The 15127-nt window shown below is 43.5% G+C and overlaps 1 protein-coding gene and 3 non-coding genes across 7 annotated transcripts in view; 2 read left to right on the top strand and 2 right to left on the bottom strand.

Moving 5' to 3' along the window:
- Positions 1-963: 963 nt before the first annotated feature.
- TRNAY-GUA (transfer RNA tyrosine (anticodon GUA)) lies at positions 964-1054 on the bottom strand. The gene is given in 2 exon segments: positions 964-999; positions 1018-1054. It is a non-coding gene; the product is annotated as a tRNA-Tyr (tRNA).
- A 1485-nt stretch (positions 1055-2539) lies between these two features.
- TRNAR-ACG (transfer RNA arginine (anticodon ACG)) lies at positions 2540-2612 on the bottom strand. Its single transcript has one exon. It is a non-coding gene; the product is annotated as a tRNA-Arg (tRNA).
- Positions 2613-3404: 792 nt separating this feature from the next.
- Positions 3405-3499, top strand: TRNAY-GUA (transfer RNA tyrosine (anticodon GUA)). Its single transcript has 2 exons — positions 3405-3441; positions 3464-3499. It is a non-coding gene; the product is annotated as a tRNA-Tyr (tRNA).
- A 6528-nt stretch (positions 3500-10027) lies between these two features.
- TRIM55 (tripartite motif containing 55) overlaps positions 10028-15127 on the top strand; it is a 36484-nt gene continuing 31384 nt past the window's right edge. For 3 of the 4 annotated variants that reach the window (XM_077352278.1, XM_077352279.1, XM_077352277.1), the window contains exons 1-2: positions 10028-10324; positions 10911-11083. In XM_077352278.1, the coding sequence (XP_077208393.1) occupies positions 10157-10324; positions 10911-11083 (341 nt within the window). In that variant the 5' untranslated portion in view covers positions 10028-10156. The remainder of the gene's footprint in view (positions 10325-10910; positions 11084-15127) is intronic. The other variant, XM_077352276.1, reaches the window with a different exon arrangement.

Raw genomic sequence — 15127 nt, 5'->3', positions numbered from 1 at the left:
ACTGTAATGTGAAGAACAGGAGTACAAAGGCATGTATTTGATTTGTCGGATATTAGCCAACATCAACTCTACACATTTATAAAGAAGGAAGCTCAAATGGGCACTGGATTAGGCTGCGGCGAAATGGCAAATAGAATGTCAAGAAGCTGCCTTCCATGAAAACTAGAACACTTCCTTGAAAGGAAATCTGGTATTCTGCTTAACACTAATTCAGAACAGAGTTGAACACATTTTGAGTCACACAAAGGCTCACAACTTTGAATAAAACTCAGTTTGTCTATTTATTTATTATTGTATGTATATATTAATGAACTGTGGAAAATAGCTGTCAGTTTGCAACCTGTATAGATTGCTAGATGTCCTTTCCTTTTAATAGAGCTTTACTGCGTGGAATTAGAGAGCTAAAGCATTTGATGGCATGAAGGTAAATTCTATTCCATTAAAAAGGCATTATTTTTTCTCTAGGCAGTTGGAAACCCTAAAGCTTTAACTGCTCCTGCTTGACCAGAAAATCAAGCCACAGTGTCATACCATAGTGTCATACTTGGGGCAAGTGGGGTTTGGCCAGGTAGCTCTGGCACAAAAAAGGGGAAACCACCTGATTATAGGGGGGGCTGTAATCCAGTCCAGTTTTGGAAGTATGAGATCCAAATTTTGGGGACAGATGCTCTGAAAATGAATTCTGCATCTGGAAATCCTTCCTCCCCAGCTCAGTGTATTTGGGTGTCCTTGCAAAGGCATTATTACTCACCATTTATGCTGGGCCAATTAAACACTTTTGACCCCTCAAGTCACTTTAGTGTTAATTCATTGCCCTCACCAAAAAAAATACAACCTACCTTGCTGGATAATACAATTCTCATCCTTTGACTAAAGTTATCCCTGTCACCTTCCAATAATAACTTTTTCATAATGGGAGGCGATACCAATATTTTCAATGACTTGGCGGGTATAAAAACCATCTCCTTCGAGCCGGAATCGAACCAGCGACCTAAGGATTTCTAAGGAAAGATTCGCCTACAGTCCTCCGCTCTACCAGCTGAGCTATCGAAGGGACTTACAAGTGTTTCCGCCATAATATCCAAGAATCCGCGCGACGCAGGTTGATTCAGTCGGTTCTGGCGCCTTTCCATCACAAGATGGCGCCAGAGCTCGCGCGCGGGAAGGCGTCAACGCTGGCTAACGACATAGGCGGACTGAGCCTTCGACCCTCGGGAGGGCACTGAGGTACAAGGGCGCTTTAGAGCAGGCGGGCGGGGAAACCGGGCGCTCAGGCCTAAGAGTCCCACTCGCTGCTTGCAACCATGACCTTTTTTGGTTCGGGATTCCTGTGCCTTTGAGGGCCACGGGCCTGAGGTTAAACGAGCAGCGGTCTGGTGAGCTGTAAGGATTTCGGTTTGGGAAGCCGTCCCCGTGCAGCCCTCACTAAGCATCAAGTATATACAGGTTGAGAAACGAAAATGGGGATTTATAACCCTAGGACCGGTGGCGCAATGGAGAACGCGTCTGGCTATGAATCAGACGACTATAGGTTCGATTCCTGCCTGGTTTGCTAGGGGACCTCTTCCTTTTGTCTAAAGGGGAGAAATTATACGTGAAATTATACTAGGAAAGTGAAGTCCTCACTCCTTGAATAAATCTTTGTTAGTCTTAAAGGTGCCATCGGACTCAAATTTTGTTGTGCTACTTCAGACCGACATGACTACCCACTTGAAACATCTGGGAAACTGATGTTAAACTGAAGCTTGGCTACCCTTGCCTGCACAACAGTTAGTCCTAAAGACCAAGCACAAGCTTTTTGAAACCCTTCTCTGAGATCTCCACAAAATAGTATAGTATTCTCTACATAAAGAAGTGTTTAAAGCCACAGCGTCGACCTAGGATCTCTGCTTGTCCCCTACCTCACAAGGTTGTTGTGAGGATAAACCAGAATAGAGGAGAGTGACGTTTTCCTATTGTGGGATATAAATATATTTAAATAAATAAAAGCTGCAAGTAATTAGTTATGAAAATTGGAATACAGGCTAATATATTTTTAAAATAACTAAATGGTGATAGTTTCTAAACGTGCAAATAATGATGGCGATGATAATACATTTAAAGTCACATTTTAAATCTGGCAGTGCAATCCAGAAAATACATGGGAGGAGGGCTGACCTATTAGAGTGCCTATACCACACAAATTCAAGTGGGTAGCTCTGTTGGCCTGAACTGAAGCATCATGAACTCATTTTGAATCCAGTAGCACTTTTAAGACCAACCAAGTCTTATTCAAAGTTGAATTGGAATAAAACTTGGTTGGTCTTAAAGGTGCCCCTGGACTCAAAATATGTTATACCAGACAAAATGCCTAACTCCTGCTGGAACTGAGTCAATATAGTAACATGTATGAATCATATCATGATAAGGAGATTCAAACTGCAACTACCAAAAATAAGGGACACATAAGTTTTAAATATAGCGACGATTTAACAGCATGGCAGGCTGGAAACAGTGTTGCAACTTTTTTGATGGAAAGGGGGAGAGGAAAAAAAACTCTCGAGCCAGGCAGGAGTCGAACCTACAATCTTCTGATCCGTAGTCAGACGCGTTATCCATTGCGCCACTGGCCCTCGGGTAGCACTGCTGCTTTGCGCTGTATTACCGAAACTCTTCTATCGTTCAGCCGGGCAAGGAAAAGACTGAAGCAGAGTCGCTCTGTCGAGGAAGCGCCTAAAGAGGTGCGCGTGCACGTGAAAGCTCATCCCTCGAATCCAGCTGGGTCGGTCTGAAAGGGGCCCCTGGCCTCGACCGCTGTCCGGCTGCTTCAGCCCAACACGGCTCCCCTCCTGACTCCAGGCAAGGAAGCGGCATGAGGACCCTCTTCGCCTGCCTCTTTCCTCGCCTGGGCTGCAAAGCGCAGCGCCAGGGGGTAATGAGGGGGCGTCGCCGCAAACAGACCCCGGCGGGCAGGCCCTGTTCGGCTGCTCATAGCAAGCCCAGGAAGGCGTTTGCTTGGCGCCGCACGGAGAGGCTTTCTGGGCTTCGCCGTCGCTGAATTAACGCGGCGCTGGTGACTCGGAGTCACATGGACGGACGGACTCATTCCTGCTGGAGCGCCTTCGGTCGTTTTATGGGGGAACTTCGGGGACGCCTGTTCGGCTCAGAAAAGAAGCGCGCGAGCGAGCAGGAGGAGAGTCTCCTTGCAGTTCGGAGAGGGCTCGGTTGTTGCTTCTCCATTATACAGACACGCGCCTCCAGTTCCTTTCCCCGGGCTTGGTCCGGAGGCACGAGGCTGCCGTTCTGTAATGCAGAATCTTGGGCTGGTTTGGGGCATTTTTCTTCCAATGCGCGGTAGCTTTTCGTAGTCGACTCTGTTGGGTTAGGAGCTCTTGGGTATCTCTCGGGAAAACATTTCGTGTGTCCCTTCGATAGCTCAGCTGGTAGAGCGGAGGACTGTAGGAAGCAAAGGCGCTCTGTGGAAATCCTTAGGTCGCTGGTTCGATTCCGGCTCGAAGGAGACTGTTCTTTTAGAGATCAATTTGCATAAGGGTCCACTTGCCTTCTCACTTCCATAGGAATAACAGTGGTTATGGAGCACAGTTTCTGCTGTATTTGTACCCAAGTGACTGTAACTAATTGCGGCCAATATATAGCTATTGTGATTATCACCCATTTATAGCCTTGTGACTATTCTGTGCATGAATACTTGCCATAATCACATACAAACGCAATAAAAAATAAAATAATAGTTTTTGTTTTCCAGTAGGGAAGGTGGCTTATAAGCATCTGTTTTCATTGGTGATGCTGTGGAATTTCCCTGCAATATTATCACAAGCATTTAAAACAAAAGTGTTCTTTCTCTGAAATCTTCCATATGTCCATTTCATTATGCATTTATCAATCTGATTTCTCAAGAAATCTTAATGGAGTCATTGTATACATTTCAGTTATATAATATATTGGCTGATTGGTTGAATGTACATGTAAATGTACATAAATGTACATGTGCACAAGAGCACTGAAAAGAATATGCCTTCTGGATCTGGTTATTGGAAGTCCCTATTGTCCAATGCCTTGCCAACCCAAGGTGCCAAGTGAGGATATGTCATGGTATGTCATGGTGCAGAGAATGAGTCGCTGCTTTTGTTTTCTCTGTGTTTTGTTGCCCAGGTTGGAAAGGGAAGAAGAGCAGTTATAAGTTTAGAAAGCAAAGAGAGCAAAGAGAAATACATCTGTGCCCTTTACCATATGAGTAGTGTTTTAGAAATAGATTATTATTAATAATAATAAATTAAAATTTTATACTATCCTTCCCTGTGGGCTCAGGGTGGTTTACAGCATTTCATTCTCCAATCACTTTACATCTGTGCTTTGCAATTCCTTATGTTCATGTTTCACTTGAAATTCTTCCAGCTAGGGCCAAGTGTTTTGGTAAACTTCTTATCTACTGAAAGTCTAAGAAAAAATGTTGTTGTAAGTGTTCGGATAGCACAATAAAAGAGAAAGAACTGGGGTGGAGGGAGAGATAAAGGTTTACAGCTCTGGGGTGTGGAACACAGATAATGCTGTACACTTCTGCCCGTGAGCATCAAAAAAGAAGCAAGATCACAAGGTGCTGCTGTGTCTGAGCCAAATACAGAAAATATGTTTGCCATTTGTTAGGCATTTAAAACCATGTGGTGTCTTGTTCATTTGTTTTCCCGAACCAGCTAGGAGATCTACTGCCAGACAAAGGAGACAATAATTCTGACTTTGGTAGACCAATGATCTGATTTGGTACATGGCTGCCCTGCATGTTGGAATCTCTAGAATTTTCTTCTTCTGCTTACACCTCATTCTGCCTTTGGTTTGCAAAATGAACCTTTTTCATCAGTTTGTGTCCCATTCTGCAAGGGTGATGGTGCACACATGCAAAACGGAGACACTATTACAAAATTAAAGTAAAATACACAATGAATGTGTATAGAGTGCTTGAAGTTCCCATCTTACTCCTTCTGATGGCAGCAGAGAGGTAAAGGTCATCTATATTTAATGAGAGAAAAGAGAAAATCCACCTGAAAATGGGTTTCGTATAGCCCATTTCCCCTTGTCTAATACAGAGCAGTGATTCTGGGAAAGAAAGTCGCAAAGAGGGTGGGAAGGTGATGTTTATGCTATGTTACTGGTCCCTACCTCTGGCCACTAGAGAGATATATTGGCCTAGCATGCCTTTTCTCCCTGAAATTCAGGGAAACACACATGGTTCTCCCCTCCGCCATATTATCTTCACAACAACTTTGTGAGAAAGGCGAGGCTCAGAGGGGAGGGAGAAATATTGGCCGAAGGCCTGCAGTGGACTGAGCAGAGATTAGATCCAGGCCTCCCCAGTCCTAACCAAACATTCTAACCACCACACTCCTGAACCTGCACTCCAGAATGTTGTATAATGGGGCGGGGGGGAGTTGTCAATTTGGCCAGAATTAGGACATTACACAGGTCCTTGTGACATATAACATTTTGCAGGGCAAGCTGATATGTGTGAATGCATCTCAGGAAAGCTAAGGGCAAAGAATCTTTGTCACCTAAGAAATTTGCCCATATAGTAATTGTTAATGCTGTCTCCTCATTGTTAGCTGTTAACTCATGTGTGTTGTGAAAGCACACCTGTATGCAACAAGCAGAGTAGTTTATACAACCAGTACTATTACTCTTATGCTTAATTATAGGTAAAATTTAAAATAGTTAAACTGGGTATTTAAAAAAAAACTTGCTTGAAACAATTCCTGGCAGGATTCAGCCTCCAAAATGATTCGCTTCTGAAATTCTTCTTTGGCATTAGTATTTTCTGGCCTCTTTTCATTGAGTTTAGTTTCAATCATGTCCATTCAGGTAAGAATATATTACATCTATAGACTGGTTTCTTTTTTCCTTATCATCATCTTTCATAAATGTAAAGCACTGTGTACATCATACGTTATGCAGAGGATGTTCTGCAAAGGTCTAACTCTTACTGTCCATTGAAAAGGAGCCCATGTATTTAATTATACGCCCAGGACAAAAGTGGCCACAAGCTGTTTGCTACAGTAAGTGCATTGGATATCTGACTGAAACTTGTAAACCTGATCCACTCTGCTTGTACAGTTGTGTGATAAAGTATTACCAAATAACAGCACAGATGGCTTTGCCCTAAGATTAGGCCTTGCATGCCAGACATGATCTGGGAAATTGTTGTTTTAAAAATAACTTCAGAACAAGTGCCAAGTTCTGAGAGATCTGCGTGTCTAATAAACAGAAAGAAACACAGCAGTGCTTAGCACTGAAGCATAAGCAGAGGGATTATGCGATGGTCATGGAACCCAAGCAGAATTATCACCTACAGTTAGCCAAAGAAATGGTATTTCTTCCGCATTTGGCTGAGAACTTTAATCGGGAACCAATTCAGATGAAAATTTTGTTTAGAAGTGTATTTGATGTATTTCTGTTCCTTAGAATTGTTTGGAACTAGTGTGCATAGAACATTATTAGACAGCAAAATATGTTTTTTCTTGTAGTGATACGTTGGTCCTATGAGGTAATCCCACGCTGAGGTGATCTCAGTAACTCATTGGTTGATGAATCAACGCCATACAAACTCAGGCCCTGCTGGTCAATTTGCATCAATATGCCTGGGGAACTATGGCCCAGCCACTTTCCACTTCCATCCATGGTTACCAACTTCCAGGTAGAGGCTGGAGTTCTCTCAAGATTACATGTGATCTCCAGGTTAATAGGATCAGTTCCTAGGGTTGCCAACTGTCAGGTGAGGCCTGGAGATCTTCCACTGTTACAACTGATCTCCATATAATAAATACCAGTTCCCCTGGAGAGAATGACCTCTTTGCAAGGTGAACTTTATAACATTCATTGTCCCCTGCTGAGGTCCTCACCTTCCCTTGGCTCCACCCCCCAAATCCCCACTTATTTGCCAACCCAAAGCTGGCAAAAGGCAGCGTCAAAAGGCAGACTCGGTGGCAGTACATCCCTACTGTAATGGTGGAAAATCTGTTGTACGGAGGGATTGAAAGCTGGCATTTCACAGGAGGTGATGTCAGTTCTGGAGAAAATCCCTGTCACTCTAGGGCAGCCATTCTCAACTATTTTACCATTGAGAAACCCCTGAAACATTCTTCAGGCTTCGAGAAACCCCAGAAATTGTGTGATCATGCAGAATATGGCTGGGAAGCAGAGCTGGGTACGTGCCCGCCCAGGGCTCTTCCCCTTCCCAGGACCCATCACTGGATATTCTGGAGGAGATGGGGGGTTGACATGATGCTCATATTAACCAATAATTGTTTAACAAATTAAACATATTTATGGAAATGTGTGCAATCGGGTATTTCCACTTGCCCGCCATTTTGAGTTTGGGAATACCCCCTTTCTTGTTGCCATCCTTCCTCTCCCCTATCTCTGTTCTAAAAAATCTGACTTAAAAAAAAGGGTGATAGTGTTATGATGCTGTTTCTGAGAGGTTTTTATTAAGCAGTTGTACTCTTACACAGCAGCATTATGATGTTATAATGTTATAACTGAGGTTTTGTAAAAGTTACATTCTGGACACATTGGGGGAAGGGGGAGGCAATCAACAGCACAGAGTGGTGGGATTAAGGGGTGCAATGAAAAAGGTGCAAGTAGGCACCATTTTGTGAAAAACACATATTTGGAAAAGGGGAAGGGATCAAAGCATGATAGGAGGCTGTCTCAGACTCAGTGCTGAAAGCATGTCGTAAATTTCAGCCTGAGAAATGAGTGGAGGAAAGCCCAAATGCAGAAATGCTACAGGTGACTTGCAGCATCCAAAGTGAAGCCAAAACAAGGTGTGTCTCCTAATGCAGAAATGGTCATTCAGGAAACCCAGGACCATCAAGAAACCCCCAAGGTTTCACAAAACTCTGGTTGAGAAAGCCTGCTGTAGGGATTGCTGGAAACTCTATAGAGTGATATGACATCACTTCCAGGATTCCCACGTGTCACACAAATCCATGTCCCCACCCACAAAGCTCCCACAGATTGCCAGCCATGGCCTGACAAGACTAGCTCTGTCCTCTCCATCCTTCCAAGGCAGCTCTCCCAAATCTCTAGGAATTTCCCAAGCCAGAGTGAGGCTACTCTACCTCCATCAACCCCTCACTTGCTAGTTGTGAAGGTCTTTGTTAATGGCTGATTCATGCAACCAGTCTTGGAGTCCCCCCCCCCCCCGATTTTTAAATAGCCAGCTTGGTGTAGCTGTTAGGAGTGGCAGTCTCTAACCTGGAGAATTGAGTTTGATTCCCCACTCCTCCACATGGAGCCAGCTGGGTAACCTTGGGCTTGTCACAGTTCTCTCAGAGTTCTTTTAGCTTCACCTATTTCACAGGGTATCTGTTGTAGGGAGAGGAAGGGTAGACAATTGTATGCCTCTTTAAAACTCCTTCGTATAGTAAAAAGTGGGGTACAAAAAACAGCTCTTCTTCATCTTCTTTTCCTCCCCAATTTCTCAGAAATTGCTCTAAGGAGTTTACAACGATAGAATTAAAATGTATAATATGTCAATTATTTTTATAAAATATAGAACAAAGAATCAATGACCTTGTAATAAACAAAGCTGCTGACAGCCACCATAGCCGTCCAGACAAAAGATGATTCTGCCTTCCTTCACACTCCTACATTTCTCCACCTATTTTGCAACTATCACGTGAGGTAGGTTAAGACAAGGGGGAATGACTGGCCAACAATAGTACTTGTCTTTTCTCTTCCCTTCCTCCAATAAATTCCCCTAATGATTGAGATTTATAGTAATATGCCAGCAGTAAGTAGTCCAGTTGCCAAGGGCCAAAGGGCAACCTGGATCTCTGGAATGCAACCTCCTAGAGCCCCCCCCCCCCCAGCTTTATCATATTCCATCAATAAGAGACTCATTTCAAGTCCAAGAAGATGGGTGTGCCTTAGCGTAGCTGGAACACAGGCCTGCTAATGGTGAAATGGCTGGATTTTTCAGCTAGGATTCAAACATTAGATTGGAAAATTCCAAGATATATGAGGGTAGATCCTGGGAAGGGCAGATTTTATGGAGGGGAGAGGGGGGATCAGTGAGATGCCATAGACTCCCTCCTCCAAAGCAGCCAATTTTTCTCTAGGAGAAATTATTGCTGTAGTCTGGAGATACATTATAATTCTAGGAGGTCTGTAGGCCCCACCTGGAAGTTGGCAACTATACAATCAGCTAGTTTAAAAAGTGAAAGAATATCACAACATCTCCCCTTCCCCAGCATCATTTTGTCATTCAGTGAAGATGGTCTAAGACAATTCAGTATCTGAATAAGAAAATCTGAACGGCCCTCCCAGTGTGATAAAAGTACATTAATAAACAAAGGAATTGGCAACTCACTGTTCTATTATATCCACAAATCCATTGTTCGAAATTAATTGTCTTGTTCCGCCTAGGCCCAAGTTTCAGGACTCTTGGTTTATCCATCCATTCATTTCTATACTTGCTGTTAATTTCCTCCTATGGCCTAGTCACCCCCAGAGCAGTCATCCACCTCAGTTCTTTTAAAGAAGTTGCCAGTTGTTGCATGGTTATTTCCTCCATCCACAAAAACTAAACAATACTTTGGGGAGGAGAGGCTGTTCTTCTTTTGCTAGATTAGAGCTGGTGAGCACTATATGCTAACTATAAAGGTCAGTGGTTCTCATACTCTGCTGCATTCATTGTGCCCCCTACACACACACACACACACACGCCTTTGTGCTTTCCTTTGTTGCAGTGAACCCTGAAGGCTGAACCAAACAGCATTCTCCAGCCAGCTTATCACTTTAGTTTTTCCAGCCATGAGTGGTTCATATCTTTCAGAGGCAACTGTCAGTGTCTCTCCCTTCCCCTTGCCCTCCTTCCTTCTTAAAGTCAGGAATGTTGATCTCTCACCCTAGTGAGCCGTCACCTGTCTAAATCTGTCCTTGTGTCAGATGCATATATGGAGAAAGTAAGTATGGCAATCAATGACGTTCTGCTTCTAAAATAGATCTAGCCCCCTTCGCTCTGTTTAAACAATGTCCTCCAGGGAAAGAACCTCAAAGGACATCTGATCACACAAGCACCGGAATTCTTTTGGGGACCTAATCCGGAAGCTGGTCGGCAGCACCCCAATTCTGAGCCTCTGGTCCTTGGAATCGCTAGGAGATGAGCACCTCTCTTAGTTACAAGTCTTTTACCAAAGAGCAGCAAACTATGGATAACTTAGAGAAGCAACTGATTTGTCCAATATGTTTAGAGATGTTTACCAAGCCGGTGGTTATTCTTCCCTGTCAGCACAACCTCTGCAGAAAGTGTGCCAGTGATATCTTCCAGGTAGGCTTATTCAGTCTTTTTAAATGGGTTGAAAATGTATAATATAATCTATTATAAAATTAGAAGGTCATCACTTATGTCTGTTTAATAAACAAGATTTTTCTTACAAGGGATAATAAGGAAAATTTTAATTTGGAAAGAAGATGTCTTTGTTATTTATTTTGATCCCTTACGTTTGGAAATGTCCCTATTTATTTATGTAAATGGAATTGTTATTTCAAGTATTCAGAGATATTAACACATAAACCCATTCCTGTTGTTCCCCAACACCTCTAAAAATGGCATTTTTTCTCTCAAGCATAAGTTGTTTTATTATTAGCTGGCAGGCATTAGACAAATGGTATTGGAAGTTGTTTATCTTTTTTCCCCCAAATCCAAGATTAGTTGTTTTAAAGGACTTGATGCAAAGTCCACTGAATAATAAATGTGCAGAATAAATGTGCAGAAACATTAGATCGTGGCTTACGCAGACAGAATGATTTTGATCTTCTGATGCCAAAATGAGAGCACTTAAAATAATTAAGGGAATTGAAAGAATGTGTAGTTGGCTTTACAAGGATGTGATCTTATTGCTTGGCAAGAACAGGCCTCAAACCCATACCTGCCAACCAGAGGAGGCACTACTGTAGCATCAGGAGGTCGGTTCCGCTGTCCTTCTTGCAGACATGAAGTGGTTCTGGACAGACATGGTGTGTATGGTCTTCAAAGGAACCTTTTGGTGGAAAATATCATTGATATATACAAGCAGGAGTCTACCAGGTAACAAACTTTCTTGAAGGGTTTTCTTCTGATGCTGGTTCTAACTTCGTTGTATTTGCTATGGAAATAGGGATGCCTAGCATGGGATGGGCAAGTAGGGTTGTCAAATGCAGACTGGGAAACTCCTGGAGATCTGGGGATGGAGCGTGGGGAGGATGAAGACTTCAGTGGGCTACAGTGCCATACAGTCCACAGTCCAAAGTCAGGGAGGAATCAAAACCAACCACATATAGAAGAAGAAACCAGTGAGACTCAGCAACAGGCCGCGTTGGATCAGAGTTCAGCATTTCCTACCAAAAGTAGCTGGGTTCTGGGCTCTTAAACTTGGTACAAGGCAGGATTTGCTTTACAAGAAGTGAACTTTCTTTGCTTTATCTTTTGATGGGGAGGAGCTACATCCTACTGGATGCCTAACAGAGCTCTCTGGGTGTTATAGAATGTTGGCAGTTGTGGTTTATTGTTTTGCAGAATTACTGGCTCTTTAAAGGTAAAGGTAAAGGTATCCCCTGTGCAAGCACCGAGTCATGTCTGACCCTTGGGGTGACGCCCTCTAGCGTTTTCATGGCAGACTCAATACGGGGTGGTTTGCCAGTGCCTTCCCCAGTCATTACCGTTTACCCCCCAGCAAGCTGGGTACTCATTTTACCGACCTCGGAAGGATGGAAGGCTGAGTCAACCTTGAGCCGGCTGCTGGGATTGAACTCCCAACCTCATGGGCAAAGCTTTCAGGCGGCTGCCTTACCACTCTGCGCCACAAGAGGCTCAACTGGCTCTTTAGCTTCACTCTTTAGCTTCACTCAAAATGATATTATGCACTTGTCCTCCATATTGGAAGAGTGAACCTACAGCTAATTCATCACATGAGCAGTCTTTGTATCTGTGCACTCAGGGACAAAGGTCTATAAGCACACAGCTGAGAAAGAAACATGCTGCGGCCCATCATGTCAGCAAATTGGGTGTGCTCCGCTGATTTCTTTGTGTACTTTCCTCCTCTATATATGTCACAACAACATTCCAGTACTTTTGAAAAACAAGGATTGACCACACCGGCAATAAGAATAACAGATGTAAAGCCGGGGGAGGGGAATCAAAATCCCAGTGGGTGTACACTTAAAGTAGTTCTCCGGATTCTAACCAAGATCAGGCAGCTCTCTATAATACAGGTTTAAGGAACGGTTAAGCCTAACAAGAATCTTCAGTTTATCTTTGCAGAATTGTATTGTATTTCTAACTTGTTGCTCCCTATTGGTGTGGAAACACATCTACTGGTGGGACCCCTGAAATGGATATGACTACAGACATGACATCCATTGTCCCGTCCTAGGGAGCGCACCAGTAGATGGTGGCTTATCAGGTCTGGCACTGAGCCCCACTGGCTATACCACCACAGCCTCTGCCACCTACCTTCTATGGTCAGTCCCGCCATCAGGAGTGCAGGGCCGGCCTCAGAAGACAGCCGGTGGAGGTAGTAGTGATGGTGGCACAACTCAGCACAGGCGCTTGCCAGCCACCACTGTGCCGATCCTCCTGTGGCCATGGAAGAAGCAGCTGGCGAGGCCTGGCACTAAGCACTGCTCACTGCATTGCTGCCACTCATTGTCAACAGTTGGCCCTGCCCTCAGGAGTGTGGCAGCAGGAGATGAGCGGCAGAGGCAGCACAGCGAGTGGGGCTCAGCACTGGGCCTCGCCAGCCACCACTGCACCCATTATGTGGGATGTGTTTTCACATAATGGGCAGAAACCCATTCTCATGTGTTTTTTCCTCCTGCTTTCTGTTTCTGGTAATGACACTATGTGACCTGGTACATGGGCTCATAAGTTAGGAAGTCCTGAATATGAAATATCACCTCAGATCAAGTTCTGGCGAACAGCAGATGAGACAGTAAACTTGAACTTGGCCTGCACATTAGAAAGCTATCAGGGAATTAGGTTAGAATCCTTTCCCCTGGTAGCTGTTTTTCTATATGGAGAGAAGATTTTTTGTATGAAGAAGTCAATCATGCTTTTAGTCGGAAATTATAAAGTCCAGTCGCAGACTTACCATCTCACCGACTGGTTGTGAGAACTAGGTCTCAGTACATAAGGAACCTCAGATCATTTTACTATTACACATTTGAGTTATTCCTGAATACTGGTGTAGAATATGTAATCAGGAGAGCTTTGATTCCCCTACTCCTTCAGTTTTGTATGTAGAAAAGTTACCCATATTCATAAGTAGCCTCAAATATTGGTCACTCTCAAAGTGGCAAAGGTACTGTCAGAAAGAACTGGGTAGCAGGTAGTGCACCATGCTGATTTCCCAAGGGATTCCCCCCCCTCGTCTTTGTTTTATAAATAGGTCTGAGCTGAACTGCCCCTCCCTATTTCAAACAGATGTCTGCCTCATTTTTGGTTGATGGGGGAAGCTGCAAAATGGTGCAGAATATCCATTCACTTACCATCAGTGGCAGCTGGCTCTTTGTAGCTGCTGGGCCCCATTTTTCCAGCTCTATTTTTAAGCAAAATTAAGGATAGGGAGCAATGACCTCACCCTGTTTTGGCATCAAATGCCATCATATCACCAGATCTCTCTGGCTCCAGGGTGCTATCTTGAAGCTAAAACCGAGTGACTCGGTACATTTCAGCATTGTGAGGGTGGGACAGCAAATCACCCAAGTCAAAACAGGGTGAGGGAGTGGCATCTTGCCATTCCTGGAAGTAAGCCAGACTGAGTAGATTTCTGGGTAGTCCTGCTTAAGATAGCTTTCTAAGGGAAACTTAATTTTGCCACTGGTTGCCAACTTAGCCTGGCGGGAAAAACGTCTGCTCCAGTTAATAGAAGTTTCATGAATGGAAGTGGGCAGCTGAAGGTAAATGGCATTTAATTAAGTATCTAATAAAAGGACAGCTTGTTTTTCTCCAGGCTATTTGGCAACCATACATTGTTTTGGATACAGAAGATCTATTCTGAAGGCAGTGCAACTTTTCTGGATAAGCAGTGCTGTAACAGACTGACTTCTAAGATATTCTTTAAGAAAGGAGGATGTGACAGAAGTCGAAAGTCTCTGGTTGGAGCTAAAGTTCTTGACAGCAAAGCTGACAATAATTATTAAAATAAATACATGTCACATAGTCCTTTGGTGCCTCAAAAAGTTGCTGCTACTGTGGTATGAGGGTAATTTCAGTTCAACATCCAGTGAACCTGACACTCGGCATTATTCATTTATTTTATTGACAAATTTTATACCCCACTTTACTGCATAATCAGGGACTCCAAGGCAATTAACAATTAAAACAGCACAATTAAAATACATCTTGAAACCAGAGCTAAAATACAAATATGAAGCACAAGACAGGAAAATGTTTTTAAAAAAAACTTTGGGTAGTGAAAAGCGGGGTATAAAAACCAACTCTTCTTCTTCAACCTTTCTTGTTTGTGGTTTGGTTACTGAGCAAGATTCCAGTGCCCAGCAATGTACTGATCATTTTCAGTCTCATCAGGTTTATTTGACACACACCCATTCCAGTCTTTATTTTTCATGCCAAGATAATGGTTGCTTTCTACTTGTACCTTCGTTTGATCTTTATAATTAGGAGCAGTCCATGCAGACTACCAATAGCCCTATTTTGGTTTTCCTACAACTAGAGTGTCCAAACGTTTTAAGTCGAAAGGCACCTTTGGAATTTGTGCTGAGCACAAACAAAATGGCTGTTGCAAGAGGCGGAGTCAGCCACATAATGGTAGGCAGTTTTTACCAGTCAGCTCTCCAAAGGCCAACAAGAACTTTTGCTGGGCAAAAGCTTCCCTGAAGCTGCCACCTTTATTTGATAGCACTAGGAAAGATATCCGTAGTCTTCATGGCACCCAAGGTCACGATGTTGGGTATCCTGGTACTATAATAATATTGGAAGAGGAATTTGAAGAACAGAGCAGGGTGTGTTATTCTTTTGGCTTCAGATATACAGTTGGAACTCCACAATATAGGGGTTGGAAGTAAGAACTGGCTTTAGGGGTAACATAGAATGGAGAAGTAGTAGAGACTCACGATAACCCTTTCCTGAAGT

This window comes from Paroedura picta, chromosome 9 (genome assembly GCF_049243985.1).
Source record: "Paroedura picta isolate Pp20150507F chromosome 9, Ppicta_v3.0, whole genome shotgun sequence".
NCBI classification, from domain to species: domain Eukaryota; kingdom Metazoa; phylum Chordata; class Lepidosauria; order Squamata; family Gekkonidae; genus Paroedura; species Paroedura picta.
The sequence above is the reverse complement of the archived record's forward strand: the minus strand, read 5'-3'. Positions and strand labels throughout refer to the sequence as shown.